General features: G+C 35.6%; 1 protein-coding gene across 11 annotated transcripts in view; it reads right to left on the bottom strand.

Annotated features, from left to right (window-relative positions):
• Nucleotides 1-20,127, bottom strand: part of Dcaf6 (DDB1 and CUL4 associated factor 6) — a 135,853-nt gene that overhangs the window by 25,417 nt on the left and 90,309 nt on the right. For 4 of the 11 annotated variants that reach the window (XM_063253607.1, XM_063253612.1, XM_063253615.1 and 1 more), the window contains 5 exons: nucleotides 13,398-13,515; nucleotides 8,232-8,347; nucleotides 7,110-7,196; nucleotides 6,704-7,031; nucleotides 1,326-1,367 (listed from right to left, as the gene is read on the bottom strand). In XM_063253607.1, coding sequence (XP_063109677.1) covers nucleotides 1,326-1,367; nucleotides 6,704-7,031; nucleotides 7,110-7,196; nucleotides 8,232-8,347; nucleotides 13,398-13,515 — 691 coding nt within the window. The remainder of the gene's footprint in view (nucleotides 1-1,325; nucleotides 1,368-6,703; nucleotides 7,032-7,109; nucleotides 7,197-8,231; nucleotides 8,348-13,397; nucleotides 13,516-20,127) is intronic. The other 7 variants (XM_063253608.1, XM_063253613.1, XM_063253616.1 and 4 more) reach the window with 3 other exon arrangements.

Genomic DNA, 20,127 nt, shown 5'->3' with positions numbered 1-20,127 from the left:
TTTTTTCATATGTAAAGATAGAATATATCAAATACATATCAAAATAAGTAGGGAAGAATGAGTCCATTCCCATTTACTCCAAGGAGAAGTAACTCACATTTTCTGTATTACCATTGTTTACTAGTTCAAAATAATCTACATTTCAGAGTATTAATTCATTAAGGTCATGTAAAGACAGTATTTTTTAGTTGCAACCTCCACTATAAAAGCAGAAATAATTAATTTTGCACAAAAAATATAAATTACAAAATCAACAAGTACTGCAATGAATCCCTTTGTACTGCAATTACATTAGAAAATGGTAAGTAGTAACAAGATTATATATATATATATATATATATATATATATATATATATATATATAGTTACTTCAAATATACTGTAATCTTAAAATAGCCTAGAAACAAGTACACAAAGACAAAGATAAATTTGGGACTTTTACATGGGAATCCTAAGAATTGGATTTAACCAGGAATTTTACACACACACACACACACACACACACACACACACACACAGTATTTTTGGCTTATTTTATTATTTCTGCATTCCGTGTGGGCAATTTCATCAGTTTTACATTTCTAATTGTTGCTGCACATTTCATACTTCAGATTATTTTATAAACTGATATAAAATCAAGTTCACTTAAAATGTTCCCCCACTGTCATACTTTAAACTGAAAATGTGTTTAAGGGTTATTTGTCATCTTCATGCATGACACTCTTAAATTACCCTTCTTTGAAAATTCAGAATCCTTTTTTTTTTTTTTTTTTTGAGATAGTGTCTCACTACGTAGTCCACATTGGTCTGGAACTCACAGCAACTCCTGTCTCAGTCTCCTAGAGACTGGGATTACTGGAGTGCACCATCATACCCAGCTTGAAAAATCAGAATTTTAAAGTCTATTCATAAAAATATATGTCCATTTTACTACTGATTTCAAGACAAATGAGTACATCTGACTAAGAATTGCTATTTTGCCAATCACATTTTTTAAGAAAACATAAACTGCATTCTTCAACAAAATATTCAAAGCAAATAACCAACATTTAAAGGACACTTTAGATTACAGTTACTTTGCCATCCCACATACTTGAACTGAACACCAATTATATCTGCACACAGGAAATTTTTCATTCTTTCTCATGCAGTGCATGCAGCTAAATATAGTCGGTGACAAGCAGCCTGCTTCCCAATGCGGAGCACTTTGAGTTCAGTAAGTTCAAAGAAAGGATTAACTGTTAATAGGAAAGGTGGTTAGCTGTGGAGAAAGAGGACCTGCAAACCCATCATAGGGAAAACAACGAAGGAACATACTGAATTACCTCATTATTCTATCACCTATTGTTGTTCCTCTGATATTAAATCTAGTGAAGGGAACACAATAACTAAAGTCACTCACAAAGACTTCAAAGAACCAACTACGTAGAGCATTAAGATCACCACTTGCACCATTAATTATCTCAATCCTAAAACTTCCTTTCCTTTGTGCCTGGGGCAGCAAGTGAGGAATATGTCATTCAGCTAAACATGTATAAAGAAATTAAGGAAACAGAAACACTCACTTAAGAACAATGAAAAGGAAGACACTGTACCTAATCTCTTTCATCTTTTAAATAAATTAGAAGTAGCCCTGTCACAGCGTGGGGAACTGCACTGACTTGTGAACGCCATTCACTCTAACCCATCCACCCCACAGGGCTGACCAGAAGTGCTCTCTGGGAATCAGTCAGTCCTGGGTTGCTTATCGGTCTACCACAAGACACAAAATCAAAGAGATTAACCCCGAGGTACCTTTAATCCATTTTTTAAAATATGTATTATTCACTTAGAAATGTGAGTTCATCTACCTACTTGGTGGCAATTTTTTTTTTTTTTTTTTGGTCTTTTGAGACAAGGTCTCACTATTGCAGTTTAGGCTTCCCTTGAACTCACTTTGGAACTCAAGCTAGTCTTGAACTCACAACCACCTTCCTGCCTCAGCCTCCTGAGTGCTCAGTCTTTGTTCTTAAAGCTAAAATTCTCTGTACCATAAATATGCCTGCATATGCTCAGTCATCATTACATTCATGAGTCAGTGCAGTTTCCTGGACAGGTTTTCGCTAGGTTGCTGAATTACCCAGGCTGGGTTTACATTTGTGATCTCTGTCTTAGCCTCCCCAAGGGCTGGGATTGCAGGTGTGCACTAAACACTGGGGAAGCTGGGATTGCAGGTGTGCACTAACACTGGTGGTGTTATCTTTAATTGTAATGGAATAAAAATTTTAAAGCACCTTATAAATTTTAAAGCACCTTAGCTGAGGCTCTACAGGGAAACTATTCAACACTAAGTGAGGACTTCTCAGGAAGATGTCCTTTTCCAGAGCAATTTCACTTTCCTCTTGGACGTAGCAAAACAAACAAACAAAAAAAACAAAAAAACCCCAGACTATCAGCCAGGCCATCATTCCATTCATTCCATCATGAACTTGGTTTTGTGCAAATAATTTATATGAAAATCATCTAAATAAAAAACCTAACCACCCTTTCATTCCCCAAAGACACATATTTATGCTTCTGAGTCCAGCAAATAAAATCAGTAAGGGCTGGGCGTGGTGGTGCACACCTGTAATCCCAGCATTTGGGAGGCTGAGGCAGAGGGATCACCGGAAGTCTGAGGCCAGCCTGGGCTATATACACAGTGAAAGCCTGTTTCAAAAAACAAAACAAAAAAAGGACGCACATCTAATCTAACTCGTTTTTTAATAGCATAATTAAACAGCATATTTTTTTCAATTTATTTTGCATTTAATTTTCTACATTCTCTTCCTAGGCTAAGTTAAAGGAGATAAAAATATATGATTCATTGATTCCATCATTTTAAAGTTTGGATTTCTGCCAGTAAAGGGACTTGATCATAGAAATGGCTTGGTTTCTCTTTAAAATGCTGTTTTAGTAGAAAGCAAGGGTCAGCAAATTATGACTCTGGCTATATCTTAGCTATTTTTGTAATGTCCCTGGTGCTAAGAACAGTTATTACATTTTTAAATGATTATATAAGTGCCTACATAACAGCCTCCACTTTGACAGCAAAGCCTAAAATGTCTATTATCTGGTCTTTTAGGGAAGAAGTTCACTGACTTCTGCTACAGAAAGTCCCACTTACAGTCACAGAGACTTGCTATGATTAATGAGAAAAGCATTCAATCGGTTTTTTTTTAGATCTTTATTTCTAAGACATTTGCTTCTCGTGCTTGATCTCAGCCCAAAAGGGAAAACCTGGGCCATCTTTATTTAACCAAACTATTAGAATGTAAATATTTTTAAAAGGGTATTATTCTATGATGCACGAAACTGTTTTGACATTTCTGTTAAATATATGTAAAAAATGACTTAGTTATACGCTACCAATATTTTACTTTAAACATTAAATTTGGGGCAAAAAATTACAAGACATACTACGTGTAGATTTCTTAATTAACCATGTATTTGTTTACCATATTTACATTTGGGGCCATTCCTCTACCCTTTGTGTTTTAATGGTGGCACACCCATCCAAATTTAGAAGTGACAGAATCTGCCAGTTTATGGATGAAGACCTCTTAGAAAAGTGCAGAAATATTAAAAGTGTGCTTTATACAGGTAGTTCGAATTAAATCAAGATGGTGCTAAGGAAGTTGGAACTACAAAAAAGTCAGAAAAAGATTTTTTCCTCTTACAAATTTCTAGTAAAGAGCTAGGAAAGAACAATGGAAATCTCAAAAGAAAACGGATGTAACTGTGAAATGGTCACTCTAATCACATTAACCTAACCTCAGCATATGTGTGTACGCATCTAACTTCTTTCTTAAATATTTTTCAAATTTCTTGTTTTCTGTGATTGAAATGGCTTGTATATTTGTTTCCTTCAATAAATTTTATGGTTTCTTGAAGGATAAGGATCTTACTGCTCTGCTGTCACTAGTTAGTAAATTTATTCCTATGTACTATAAAACTAATATATAGGACAAACTAAAGCTAAATATCCAAACTGATCGGGCACAATACTAAAAGCCATTTTAAAGGTAATAAAGCAAATACGGACCCTGGCCGGTTTCAAATCTGAATCTAACTGAGAGTACAAATTCAAGAATTTATGTGTGAATTTCAGCGGGGTCACTTCCAGGCTGTTGCCCCAAATTTCAATCTCCTAAAGCCTGCTAGAGCAGTTCAGCAGCTGGGTTTCCTGGGTTGGTGAAGCCATTAGGCACCAACTTGGTGGCATATCCAAGCCATAGGAGAAACCCTACGACATGTAAGTCACCTAAATATTATCAACACACTACCCAAGCTATAAAGTTCTACAGAAAGATACTATGCTTTAGATTCTCTAGGTCTACTCACCCTTAAAATCCTTTTTCTCACTGATGCTGTTTTACTGTGTTTAAAAAGAAAAATTCTTCAGGTCTAGAATATACAAAACCCCTGCTTAGCACCTTAGTTTCAGTCATACGGCAGGTTTGACACAAAGTATAATTAGCTTGAACAGAAGCCACTAAATAATTATGAGTTTTTGACAGTGTTTAATATCCATTAAAACGTTAATTCTTAAACAAAGGAACATTAAGAATGATATGGTATCCTTTATTAGAAATTGGATGCTTAAATTATTTAAAATTGTGACTGGTACTGAATGCTGCTATTTAAATACAGAAAGAAAAAAGCAGCAAAAACATATACTTGCTTATATAATAAATAGAAGGCAACAAATTTACTAAGTTAATTACAGAATCTTGCTTTGTACACAGAGTTTTGGAAACCATCACTTTGGTTTTCAAATTGTGCTATGCTTGTTAACCTTCTACATATACTATTAAGTGGCAATGATATTCTACAGGGACTCCTTCTGCGATGGAAAGAAATGGAACTAAGTTTTACTTGTCTAAAACACATACGAAATATGTTGAGGACTTTTGGGTGTGGTACATGCCTATAATCCCAGCACTCAAGAGGCTGAGGCAGGATGATCACTGTGAGTTCCAGCCCAGCCTGGACTGCATAGCAAAAGCCTGTCTCAAAAAACAAACAAACAAATAAATACTGAGGGTTAATGTGTGACAGGTAAGGAGATGATGTTTGACTAATCTCTAAGTACAAATATTGGGAAAGATGACTTGCTTTATATTTAAAAACAATGCCATGGCAAAGTAAACATTTCCGAAATGTAACCAAAGGAAGATGAATACTCTCTTTCACAGTTAAGAAAAAGCAGTTTCACTGACTTTAAAGCTATATTGTTCACTGACTGTTTTGTAAGTAGCCTCACTGAACAAACATGCTGGTTGTAGTGTTTTCTTTTTTTTTTTTTATCGGTACCAGGGATTGAACTCATGACTGCCTGCTTTCAAGGCAGGCGCTTATACTGCTAAGCTAAATCCCCAGCCCCTGGTTGTAGTGTTTTCAATGTGAACCAGGTCTTATGATTGACTTTTCTTACCATAATTATAGGTAATCCCATTTTAGTATATATGTCTGTATTTTGTTTTTTGTTTTTTTTTGAGACAGTCTTGCACTATAGTTTAGCATGGTCATGAATTCACTATGTAGCCCAGACTTTTTTTTTTTTTTTTTTTTTTTTTTTGGTACCAGGAATCAAAATAAGGACTTTCTGCTTGTAAGACAGACACTGTGCCACTGAGCTATATTCCTGGCCCCCCAGGCTGGTCTTAAATTCACAGCAATCCTCCTGCCTCAGCCTCTCGAGTGTTGGGATTACAGGTATGCATTACCACACCTGACCATAATGCCATTTTTTACATAAAGAAACTGAGACTTTGTGAGTCATTAAATATTACAAATGAGTAAACATGTCTGGTTAGCAGTGAAAACCAGGATTTACACCCAAGCCTTTATGCTCCTATTACACAACACTGCCACTCTTCAAAAGGTAATCTCTTCATTACAGTTTTCAGCTAACAGAAATGTCAGTTGAAATTTTACACCTAAAATGTCAACTGAGTAATTTATAAATGGTATATTCGATACATAAATACATGAAATGGTCCAGATAGGACCTCATTCCTATGTGAACCAGGAATTTTAAAAATAAAACTAGATTGTCATTAGTTACAGAAATAATTTTCTATGACAATGGAATGCAAAAATATGCCCCTTATCACATAAGACGAAAAACAGAAAAGTAACACAAATGTATTACCTCAATTCTTTATTATTGCTATAAAATTTATTTGATATAATCTCTCATTTTTTCAATTGAGTCACTAAGTCTATTAGAAATCAGAAAAACACAATGTTCTTAAAATGAGAACTACTAGTACTCTAATCCATGGCCAACAGGAAAACAGAAAAAAAATAAAATTAAAACAAAAATAACTTAAGACCGATACAGGTTGAAGTCTCTACAGGGCAATCTGAGAACTAAATATAACCTGGACTTCATAAATAACCCACTGACTACTCTCAGCATTCCTTCCTCGTGGTCTGTAAATTGAGTATCAAGCTTCAATGCCAGGGATAGAGAGCAAAGACTTTTTATTCCTCTCTTAAGGCAGTTTTCTCCAGAATGTGATGTGTGAATTTACAGCTTAAATATTTCTGTGGGTTTGCATGATCAGGACACCCCTAGAGAAAGCAACTGTCAAAAATGGAGAAACTTCTTTCATGATTTCAAACACACGCCTGTGAAATACATTCTTTACAGTGTGCGAATTAAAAATGGACTTACCTATCACCAGGTCCTGTTCGGTACCTTGCCCCTGGGATTAGGACAGGGTCATCATCACTGTCATCTGTGTCCTGCAGAGCAGAGTCCCTGGCTGATTCCTCAGGAGCAGAAGGCCCCATGGCTTCTGTTTGGGACTGGGGCTCAGGACTGCTGCTGGCCTGATTGGGGGCGCTCTCACTGCTAGTCTGATCTGAAGTGTCTGCTTCTTTGCCTTTGGCAGATAGAGTGGGCTCTTCGGGAACTCCACCAGGGCTATCAAAAGCGAGAGCATCCCTTTCTCCTGAGTCAGGATCCGATGGCTCGGCTGGGAGGTTATCTAATTGTGCTGCTGGGCAATAAAGTAGTGAAAATAACTAAGAGATGATCACAAAAACAACAACCATCTAAAGACCACAAGACAACCCACCTGCATCTTCACGATTTGGAACCTGGTTTTCTGCAGCTGTATCTTCCTGACAATTTGTCATATCCTCTGACGATTCTTCAGGAGCTTCTGGAAATAAACCAGATTATCACTTCCACTTAGATAAATGGTTTTTAACTCTTTCTGGGTCACAGAAACCTTTGACATTCAGATGGGACCCCATCTCAGGTTAATGCAAATGGAATGCAAAAGTGTAAGGCACACAGAATTTACAGACATCAAGGACCAAGGGGCTCACTGCCCTTCCCCACCTTCTGCGAACTTGTGTGTGGGAATTTCTACTCTTTATTATCATCCCTCACAGCGGACGTGACTTGCTTTTGCTTTTTCTTTTTCTCTAACATTCTCAAAATCTAAACTTTGAAAACTGAGTATTTTTTTGCCCTCTTATCACACACTTGGTACAACTGGAACTGGCAGGAACAAATGTGAAAACCCCTCTAGTTCCATTCTGGCCACTGACAATACTTAATTCTAGAGTTTAACTGAATGGACATGTGCTTATAGACAGTTACCACATACATGTTTAGTTCTAAACAGTTCTTCTCAGGTACCTGTTCATTTAATAAAAATACAGCACGCATTTGTTTCTTTGTTTATCAACTATTTACTGAACATTTACCGTGTCCCAATCTGTGCTAGTCACTAAAATTCACACCACAAATGGCCTTGTAAATATATTCTACTAGAAGCGGTTCTGAAAAATTCTGTAAGTGATACGTTATATATGATACAGAATCCTTTGTTTAGATTTCACTCCTTTTGCTTTTTCTCCTCAACCACCTATGCGTGCTCTTTGAAGAATCAAGACAGGTGGCATGTCCTACATTCCGATGTATCAAATGGCAGGACAGTTCGAATTCACATTTCCAACTCATACTCAGTACCATGAACATCATCCTGTACATGGGATGGACTGTGTGGGTAGTGCCCACCTCAACTACTTCATGTCTGTATCTCTCCTTACCTGCTGGTGACCAATGAAATGGCTGGACTACAGTGATAAAAGTCAATTATTAAAAACAAGAAACAGAAAACAAACAAACAAAAAAAGTTGTTGACATCCAACAAGGAGTTTTACACAAAAGCAAAATAACACCTTACTTGTTCCACACTCTCCTTCTAGTGTTTGTACTGAGCTCTCTGGGACCAACGATTCCTCTTGATCCTCAGATTTGCAATGGCTTCCATTTCCTCTAGAACTTGAGGCAGTACTGCTCCTATCAAAACAAGACAAGTGGTTCCACCAAGAAGTTAGTAAATGAACTTCTAGGGTAATTTATGTATTTATTTTACTATTGAAGAAATAGAACACAAACAAAATATAGTTATTTTAATAGTATTACAAGCATCATAAAACATGTTGAGATGACTATTCTAACACTTTAAGTCTAAAAAGATTTTTAAAAAGGGACCACTTCTTCACTGTTTTGATGCTCCTTTTATCAAATATCCATTTCTACACATCTACGGAAATTGTGTGTGTGTGCGCATGCGTGTACATGTGCATGCTAGAGACTGCACATAGGTCTTCTTCCGCATACTAAACAAGCCCTTTACTTCTTAGTACAGTCTGGACCTTGGTGTCTGCTGGACTGGAGATGAACCATCTTCATTGCCTGACTTCTTATCCGCAGATGGGTCACAGTACCCAAATCCCAGCAGTTGTACCGACTTTGGCTGTCTGACACATGGGGCTCTGTTTAGGTTATTCTTAAATTCACACTTGAAGTAAACCTGGCGATTTCTCTGATCTTTTAATCAGGCCCTTGTGGATCATTTTCAGTTCTGGTTTGCTGTTCAAATATGGCAGTTGACTGAGCATTAGAGTTCTGGAGAAAGAAGTAATATTTTCCGCTTTAATTTTACTCCTTCCCTCCACGATGACCAATAGTTCCATCAGTATTTCTTGCCACAGCAGAATATTAGGCCAATCAAATTTTTAAAAATAAATTTTGAGATAGGGGTCTTGTTATGGGAGCCCTGGCTGGTCTTGAACTTGAGACAGTCCTGCCTCAGCCTCTCAAGTGCTGGGATTATAAATATGTACCACCACATCAACCTTCCTAAATACACCATTTGCAGTGAGTATTCTGTGACAAACTGTGGCAAATATGTAAGTGAGAAAGGGGAAAATAAATATAAAAATCTGACATTAAAGTAGTAGAAATGCAGTAATGGCTTAAATTTAGGATAAGTGCCAGTAAGTAAAGGAAACAAGTGATAAACTTTAAAATGTTAATCAGGGGCTGGGAATATAGTTCAGAGACACAAGCACTTGCCTAGCACGTGCAAGGTCCCAAGTTCAAGTCCCAGCTAACTACAGACAAGTAGCAGTGACTCGATAAATAATGCAAATTATTATGGCCTTTTTAACCAAGATTTTACCAAAAAAAAAAAAAAAACCATTCAGACAAATTGCAGAGGTAAACTTCTTTTTTAAAGCATATAGGTATCATACAAGAGTTACTATAAATAGGAATGTATACCCAATTGGGTATATATTCAGAGAAAGATGTTGGGTGACCTATGCACCAGTGTTAAATGTCATCCCATTAAGATTATCCTAGCTGCATTTTTTAGGAAGGAAATATATAGCTACTATGGTTGCTATGATGCTAATGAGATATACAAATCTCTTTGTTTTCATTGAGAAAGCTGTAACATAAATGCTCATGGTACGACAGTTACGATAATTAAAATATTACTGTACCTATGTAGGAATAGACAGCCATTAGTAATAAAACACACTACCCAAGTCCAATTAGCATAATAATATGGTATTTAAAATCACTGATAAATGTTAAAAGATTATTTAATGAATAGTACTTAGAGAAAGGAGCTATGTGGAAAACTAATGCTGTAACTCTATCTCATGCTTTACAGAAAAACACAATCCAAAAATATAATTTTTGGGCCAGGGATTTAGCTCAGCGGCACAAGCACCTGCCTGGCAAGTGCGAGGTCATGAGCTCAATTCCCAGTACCAAATAAAATTTATATATAAAAATAAAATATATATACAAAATTATATACATTTATATATAATTGTTGAAATAAAACTGCAAAAAATGAGAGAAAAGAAAGAAATTTTCTCAATTCTGGAAAGGGAAGCTTAATCTGAGCTCACAGGAAACCTTACAGCAAAATCACCCTAAGGAAAATGAAAAACACCAACAAAATAAGATGTAAATGATATGATCCTCATTTAATTCTGTGATGGATAGATCACACAGAAAAAGATAAATACCACAGTAGAAACTGGAAGTATCTGAATGGCAGTTTATAGAAGATGATCATTACTAGCTAACAATTTGTTAAGGTGTATCATGTGCCAGGCAAGGTGCTAAGTGCTATGAACTCTTCACAATAAGCCTCTGAAACAGGTTCTGCTAAAGATGCCCATTTCCAGGTAAGAAAACTGAGAATTAGTCAGGCTGCTGGCATATGCCTGCAATCTCAGCTGCTCAGGTTGTTACAATGAGAGGATCATGAGTTCAAGGGCAGCCTGGAGAGCCCCCATCTCGGGGGAGGGGGAGAGACCTTGGACTTTAGAGAGAGAGGTTCTACAGCTTGTCAAGTTCTGAGTCCAAGCTCAAAGTAAGCTTTTCCCTCTCTGTCATCAAAGAAACTTACATATCTGAATAGATCAAAAAAAGAAAAAAACTGCATACTTTTTTGAATGTTTTATTTCTGACAATAAAGACTGAATATATTCATACTCAGAAAAATGGGACTTTTTGCCAAATAAGAAATGGATGGATGACACACTATAACTCATGACAAATTCTTAGAGAAAAAGACAGGATTCATAAAGTAGGATGAAACTAATGACTTTCTAAACATGTTCCCAGAGGACTCTGTTAAGAAGTTAGTCTGTTTTGTACAGACACATGAAAACAGGGAAGATACAAATGAGAAAAGTGACAACCCTCTGTTAAATAATGTAGCAAGAAACAGGACAATGGGTGTCATAATAAAAGTGTTCATGTCAGACACAAGGCTAACAGAGAAACTACATGTGTATCTCTAAAGTCGAAACACAGTTGACAACTCCTGCAGCTCCCACGCTGGTCCCAGTCACGCCTCTCTCCTTCTGCTTCCTGCCACAGAGCTTTAACTGTCTCTCACGTCCACTATGCCGCTCCTGACCCAGGACCGAAACGCATAGCTCACCCTCTTACATTTCTTCCACACTGTCCCGCTCTCTCTGGCTGCTCTCCTCTCTCCCTGAGTCACTCCACATCAGCTACAATGGTCTTACAGATCGTACAACACGAGGCAAGTTCTGCTTCAGACTGCTGTTTTCTCTTCCTTGGAGACGCTGCCCTGCAGATGAGAATGGCTCACTGCTCTCGCAGGTTTTGCCAAATCTCACTAATGTCTGCCCCTTCCTTGTGCTTCTTACACACTCTAGTTTGTTCCACAGTACTCCATACATCCTAACATGCCACACAGTTCACTCAGTTATTCTGTAAATCATTTATCTCCTCTACCTGGGTTCTAAGCTCCTGTAGAGCAGAGACTATTGTATTTTTTTGCTGACGGATTTGCAATGTCTAGAATAGGCCGTGCAACATGGACTCGTATTCTGATAACACTTTGGCCATTCTTTTACGATTATGGTTATGAAAGTTTGTTTTTATAGAAGAGTGCTTTTTTTAATATTTTCTTTATTAACATCTACATGTATTACATTCAAATAAAAGGTGCATAATATGTGAAATTCTACTTAACTGAGACTTTTAATATAAAATGCACACAAACACAAATGGAAACCAGTGAATTAAATAAATTATATATCATGTACAAATATATATTGGTATAAAATCATTTATACATATTTTATATTAACAATATATATCATTGCATATTAATATAGTGTATTAGTCACAAATAATGAGTATAAAGCTTATATAATTATGTATTAACACATATTATACAATATATCAATTTATAATTATATATTAAATAATACTGTATTGTCACACATGCCTGTAATCCCAGCACTCTGGGAGGCTATGGCAGGAGGACAACAAGTTTGAGCCTAGCCAGTACAATGTAGTGGGCCTCTGTCTCAAAACAAAATACAAAAAAGGGTTAGAGATATAACAATGTGAAAGCCCTAGACTCAACCCCCAGTACCACAAACAAAACAAACTATATGGTCAATATATTACTTAATAATAAGTTAATAACAGGCTACTAACAAATTTTAATAAAAGTTTCATTATATCAAAGGGCCATTATACAGTCAGAAAGTAAATGAAGCTTGACATCAGTTGATATTTTAAAAAAACATTTAAGACTCAACTCAATTAATGAGCAATAAAAAATCAAGTACTATAAGAGAATGTACACAACCATCATATAAATGAAAAAGTTTAACTTTATTTTTAATACGTAAAAAATAAATTGGCCTGGAAACAATAAAATGTATACTGCTGACATGAATATAATGAGAAGGGCTTTCTGAAAACAACTGGACAATATTGTTTGATCTAGATATAATTCATTTCTGGAAATATATCTATATATTCTTATTGGTTGAAACAATGGTAAATTCATTCCCTAACTAAAGGGAAATGATTAACTAAACCACAGTGATTTTAGTTGATGGACCAAAAACATAATACTCATTTAGACTAGTAACAGGAATATTTACTATAAAATTAAATCCAGTAAATGCAGAGGAGAACAGAGATTATTCTGTATGACTGAAATTAAGCTCTAAGCCAGGCGTTGTGGCTCACGCCTGTAATCATAGCACTTGAGAGGTAGAGGCCAGAGGACTGCTGCAAGTTCAAGACCAGTCTGGGCTATAAAGCGAGCTCAAGGCCAGCTCGAATTGCATAGAGAGACCCTGTCTCAAAAACAGAGAAGAAAAACTAAATACATAAATAAAATAAAGTTTTAAAACTCAGAACAAAAATCATATATACCTATCTACAGAAACAAGACTGCAAATTTTTGCACTAATGATCTGTAGATGATTATTATCTTCCATTTTCTACCAGAAGAAATATCTGAGGATGTATATTATCATCTGCAAAATTTTTAGAAATGCAAACACGCAGACTCCAGACCAAACCGAACTCTGTGTTCCTTCTGTGTTTTAGCAAGCTCTCCAAATGATTCTAAAGTACCTTAGAATTTGAAAACCAATGAATTATGTAAAACAAAACATAAAAATGACACAGTGCTAAAAAGGCATATATAACATAATCCTACAAAATGGCTGAGAACATCTTTAAGAAAATATTAACTTACCATTCATCTGTAAAGTTCAGTTTTATTGTGCTTGTAGTTGTTCCTTCAGTGCTGTAGTGCAAACTTAAAACTGGTTCACCTGTCCCTGGTTTAGGGCTCTGCTTTTCATTATTGTTATCTGAAAATTGTGTTTAAAATATTTGAAAAAGTCTCCAAAACCAGTAAAAACATGACATTTCCTAAAATTTATAAAACACAGATTAGTTTGTCCTTATAACAGTTCTTTCTTTCACATCTGCTATGGTTCTCACTAAAAGTTGGAAGCAGCACTGCACCACATTCTAGCTTTGTCTACATGACGGGAAATCAAGTACACTGAGAACTGTATTTAGTCATTAGGAAATCAAAGAATACTAACAGGCACTGCATACAGTATAATATGGTACCTGCATTCAGTGGAATATGCGTATTACTCATCAGATGCTGGAGAGTCAACAGTTACTAACACTGACTTCCTCAGAAACACCAAGACATTAGACCCAAGGGCTTTGCAAGCTGCACAGCAAAAACTTGGCTACAACTAACTGCCACTGGTGCATTTCATTCACTCAGATTCACAGATTTATCCTCAAGGTAAGGACTGTGGGTTGTAATCTAGGAGAATACATTGTACTTTGATATTTTCTAAAAGTATTACAGTATTGTGTCTTTTGATATACTTTGGCATCTATTCTTGACTAATACTGCAAGGACTTTGTTTCTTAACTATGGAAGGCAATTTCACTGTAACAGTTTATACTGATGTGTGTGTCTGTGTGGATATGTATTTTATCTACAGAAAATGATACAGACTGTTTAACAATACCACCTGCTGCCGCCAAAGTACATGGATATTCAGAGACAAAATGAAATGAGGATTTATAATTTTTTTTCATTTCATGATGAGTAAGAGCCTGAGGAAACATTAACATACATAGGGAACACAATGACAAATACATGACACTTCTGCTAGCTGCTTGTAGGAAAAAAACCACTTCCTATAAAAATTTTCTTGACAGTCATTCCGGGACTTATATAATAGTACTACAGATAAGCTTCTTCTCTTGACAATAACAATGAAAACAATTACAACTTAATAAAGTCAAAATCACTTGGGCTTTTTTCCTCGCTTCTGCTGATGCTAGGAATGGAAGCCAGGGCTCACACATGCTAGGCAAGTGCTCAATCACTGAGCTACAAACCCCAGACCTATTCCAATTTGCTGACTCTCATTTCCACTTGTTTCTTGTATCATTCCTCTTGAAGATGTCGGAGCCCGATGAAAAGACAATCTCACTGAGCTCTAGATTTTATCCTGTGAGAGAATAATTCACAGGATTTCAAATATACATCTGGAGTAGAAAAGAGCACATTTGCCAAACGATAAGGGGTTAAGCTGATAAAACTCAGCACATTAATTCTTACATCTTAATTTACAAATTGCTGGAAATACTGCCCTACAAACTTAGTTCAGATTTGAAAACTAATAGTGTAGATTACAAAGCAGGGCTGGTAGCCAGGCGTGGTGGTACATGCTTACAATCCAAGCTCTCAGAGGGCTGAGGCAGGAGGCCTATCTTGAGTCTGAAGCCAGCCTGAACACAACCTCAAAAAAGAAAAAAAAAAAGGTGGAGGCTGTGATGTAGCTCAGTAGCATGGTGCTCGCCTAGCATGTGTGAGGCCCTAGGTTCATTCCAGACATCCCCAAAAGGAATTAATTACAAAACTGGCCTCCCAATTGGCAAAATCATTTTGCTTCTATACTACTTTAATCAGGACTATGTGCTTTATATAAACATGTGTTAAAAATAAAAGAACAACTCAAACTTTTAATGATTGGATACTTAGTGTTTGGGTTATTTTATCAAATGGCATTCTAGTATTTTATTATTTTTCCTATAAGGGTAATAAGGGAGGGAAAACAAAAAGTAAGAAAGTTAATTTCTAGGTCTACTGTGGTTATGGCTGTTTAGTTACCAGAAGCCTTATAAATAAAACTGTATCAAAACATTCCTTCTGAAAACTAAAGAGAAAGTTACAGGCAGTTAAGTATATGGTAGAACTCTAGGAAGATAATAAAGAGCTACTAAAATATCAGAACATCAAACATTTTATTTAAACTTATATACTCTCCCTATCCCCAGCAAGATGATGATGACAATCAAAACTTTTTTCCCTTGGGGCTGGGGATTTAGCTCAGCGGCATAAGCGCCTGCCTTGCAAGCAGACAGTCATGAGTTCGATCCCTGGTACCGGTTTAAAAAAAAATTTTTTTTTCCCTTAGAGATATCTATTACAAAGTTATTTACTCTCTCAGGTATATGCATATATTTTGAATCAGGTAACATATGGTGGTATCACAGAATGATTATAGTAGGTATAATCTGTTCATTTAAATTGTTAATAAACTCATCTCTCCATGTGTAAAACTGGTCCAGAACTATAAAAATGGAATAGACTTTAAACGGACAGCCACTGCCTCAGCTGCTGAATTTGTCTGCGTCACTGTTCTGCACAGGTTGTCCTTACAGAATATTTACAGTGGTGCCTCCGTTCAGGAACTCAGTTTTTCTCCATGATTCTGGATGCAAACTGAACTGGACAAGAACTGAATCAAATTTCCCCACAAGGTCAACACTGTACCTAACTATTGAATTTCTTGTCTAACTCAGTTTGCAATCAGAATTATGGAAAGAATCAAGAATCATCTCAACCTCTAATCTTTTTCCTCCATCTACTCTGTCCATTTTAATACACAGTTTAACAAAGAATACAGAATACAAAAATGGCTAGTGGCTACAAAAAAAATAAGAATGGACTCTCCTATTAAGTACAAAAATTCAGGCTCCCGAGTCTGATATCCTTATGACCTGCAGATAAAGAACTGGCATCTCTGGTGGAAACACCACACAATGTAAAACTTGGTTTCTTCAACTGCAATATTAATGAGAAAATACATCCAAAGTCTAGAAATCATTTTCCAGCTTTCTTTCATTCTACTTTCCCCAGTTCAGTCCTCCTTTGTGTGATCACACATAGCCTATTAGGATGAATTTTCTCAGGAGCGAATAATGAACACATTCATCATGTTTGTGATAAGATGTGTATTTTAAGCTATACATATACAAAACATTGACCTTAAAGATTTAACGAATTGTTTTAATTTTACATTATTTAAAAATATCTGTAACCACTTAAACTTTATCTAGCTTGTTCTAATTGTTAGAATTTGAATTGGCAAACAAATTCTTAAAAAAGCCTTATATTAATACAAATCTCTATTATTGAAATATTTTGATTATTAACAACCAGATTTTTATTTAAAAACCACAGGTTTAGACTTTACCTAAACACACAGGTGGCTTTATGTATAAAGGATCACCACCCAAACTGCAACTTACTGAACATTACTATGTATCAATACACATACACACATGCGTGCGTGTGTGCACGTTTAAAATCCCTGGAAAACTTATCTTTATTTTATAAATGATACTGATGATAGATAAACTGGAATTTCTCCAGCTATATGTTTCCTTTTATATAAAATTCTTACTGTATTGTCTTAAAAATAATCTCAACACAAACAGAAAATGGATTTCTTAAACCACTATTTTAATTAAGAAAGATGAAAAATGATGGATAATTCATATGGTAACATTAGTTTAACTGATTAAAAGTTTTAGTAGCCCAAACTGCCACTCTGGCACCAGAGTATGCACAGCTGTGTGTCTTCTAGAGCATTTCCAGACTGAGCTGGTGTTCCTCTAAAAATAGGAAGGGAAAAGAAACAGTAAGAGAAAACTCATTTGTAATATGCTCAGAAAAAGCAAAGCAATAGAAAAAAATCATTTTTAACCTGTCTTTAAAAAGCTAAAAATCTTTAGATGTCTATTCTATATTGCTTAGTAAGTATAATTATTAAAATCAATTGATTAGCAGTGTAGAATGTCCTACTGTAAACACTGTAAAACTTCATTTTGGGAATTCGCTGGGCACAGTGGGATGGGGCACATGCCCATAACCCCAGCACTCGGAAGGCTGAGGCAGGTGGTTTTGCTGTGAGTTTGAGACCAGTTTGGGCTTTGAAGTGAATTTAAGACCAGCCTGAACTGCACAGTGAAGCTGTTGAAGCTTAAAAAAAAAAAAAAGAGAGAGAGAGAGAGAGAAAGAAAAGAATTAAAAGATCCTTCCCAGAAATACTAGAGCCTTTTCAGATTAGTGAAGTGGCTCAGAAGAAATTTTAAATGGCCTGAAATATAATTCAGAAGCAGTGTCTCTGAATGCAAAACAAAGTGTGATTAGAAAATACAGTGCCCGTCACCCTTCTTGCCGCTCTGGGAAGCAGTTCTGGAAGTTCTCCTTCATGCCTCTAGTAGCACCATCATGGCTGCCTCAATGTCCTGACTTCATTTAAAACATTTACCTTGTATGATCATTCTGACTTTGTAAAAGTCAAAAGTTGCATAGTGTCAGATCTGGTGAATAAAATGAAGATACATCATGTTTTCATCAGCCTGCCTCTCTGTTAAGATGGCACTTGGCAGCACTTATCTCATTTCTGATTACACTTCACAAAGATATTCAGGAAACAAGACTTCAAAAACTGCTTCAGAAAATGCCAAGAATGATGGGGGAAGTGTGTTCAAAGGGAGAAGGGATTAATGGCAATGTATCTTATACTGTAATAAATATTTTATTTCAACATCCACCATCTATTTAGATCACATGTTATATTTGATCAAATGTCTTCCAACTTACTCTGTCTCTCTCTTTTTTTCTTTTGTGGTGCCAAGGATCAAACCCAAGGCCTTGTGCATAGAAGGCAAGAATTTACCACTGAGCCATATCCCTAGTTCTTTTCTAACTCTTTCATATAAGAATCCACATATTACCTATTTTTGTAAAGCATACCCTGGAAAAATTCAATCTGTACCATTTTCAGCTATGAAATTATAATCATTAATGGTTTTAAAAGACATGTTCACAGAAATACAAAAAATAAAGTTTTTTGTAAAAAATAAAGTGCAAAATATGCTAACTTGTAACTAAATTTGTATATTTAAATACTGATCAAAATATTATTATGGATATAATAATGAAAGTACAGATTTTTAGCTAGAATATCCCTGGAGAACTATTTTATGTGTGAATTTAAACATGGTATTCAAAATGAAGTAACTAGGGCCAGGGATTTAGCTCAGTGGTTTAAGTGCTTGCCTTAGTAAGCGTGAGGTTGTGAGTTCGATACTTGGTACAAAAAAAAAAAAAAAAGTCAATAAAGTATGACAATACTAATTTGTTTAGAACTACCATGTCTAACATTTTTCTCTGCTTCTTGGTCTATCATAACTGTGCAATAACAAATTAGCTAATTACAGTAGCTTAGATAAGCTATGGAACATATAATAATAATTTTTTTACCTTAGATTTTCTGATACTCAATGCCTATTTTTCATTTCACTGTCAAATACTTTAAAAAATCAAATCTAAAGAGAAATAAAATTTGAGGGAAACAAGTCATTATAATAGCCAGTACTGATATAATATCATCTTACTCTGAAGTCCTACCATGCTCTTGTTCTTCTGTTTCCATTGGCTCTATCATGTTGTATTTTACTGGATTGTATTATGTGTGAAAATATAAACAAATTTTCTATGGAAAATGCGATAATATAGTAGCCATTGTTTGTTTTCTGTTATTTGGTTCTGAAAGCCCTGTAATACTCTCATTCTCTTGAATGTTTTTATACTATTTTGTTATGTTTGATACTATTGTATATGAAATTATACTCAACTATTTCAAAGAAAGAGACATTGTGGTAGTTACTGTTAATTACGCCTTGTCTTCTGGTGAAACACTGTATTGCTTACATTGTTCTTTCTGATCTGCTCTGTTATGTCCTGTTTTGTCTTAATCTCTTTAAAATAAAAATTAAAAAAGAGAAAATAGATGATGAAAACCCTTAAAAATGCAGGCATAGCAACTTAAAAAGTCTATTTCCCCAAATTTTGCATGCATAATTTCTAAACTAATACAGAATTTTCCATCTTCATGAATCAAGGAGTATATAACTTTTCTGTAGATACCAGATTACAAAATATCCAGTTTTCTTCCAATCATTCTAATAAGGAACATATTCTGGTTCAAAGTAGAAATGCTCTTCTAAGACAAGATTTTAAAGTGAACACCTAGTTATCATAGCTGTGAAGCAAGACATTTCATTCTAAAAATGAGTGTTCAATCAGTGGAGATCTTCCTAAATAAATATTACAGTAAACTACTTTATGAAAGCTGAAAACAGGTACACTTTTGGTACTATTTATTCGTTCTCTACATGATGTTTAATACAATATTAAAGTCAAATTTTCTTCCATCAATCAAAACATAACTCTGTCAATTCTAGTAATTCTAACCCAAGGAATCTTTTCAGGACACAAATAGCAATGTGAATGAAACGTAAACCCAGGGTTGGGAGACATGTAGATTCAAACTGTGCCTGGTTCCACATTCGCATCATTTGTCTGAAATGGGGACATTGTGCCTTGGCTATGTGGGCCTCCTCCTCTACTTCATAGCTTTCCGTCTCTCTGCTCATTAAAGTCTCCATTCCTCTTTCTCTTCTCATTCTGAAGAACAATAGTGTAGGATCAAAACAGGTAGATGCCTACCCTAGGTAGCAAAAAAAGCCCTACCCAAATTCTTTGGACACAATGCAGCACCGTGATGGGAAAGGTTTCTTTTCATGAC

The sequence above is a fragment of the Cavia porcellus genome, unplaced genomic scaffold, assembly GCF_034190915.1.
Source record: "Cavia porcellus strain 051 isolate PalLab524CR breed Dunkin Hartley unplaced genomic scaffold, mCavPor4.1 scaffold_7, whole genome shotgun sequence".
NCBI classification, from domain to species: Eukaryota; Metazoa; Chordata; class Mammalia; order Rodentia; family Caviidae; genus Cavia; species Cavia porcellus.
This window is presented reverse-complemented; position numbering and strand designations above follow the sequence as displayed.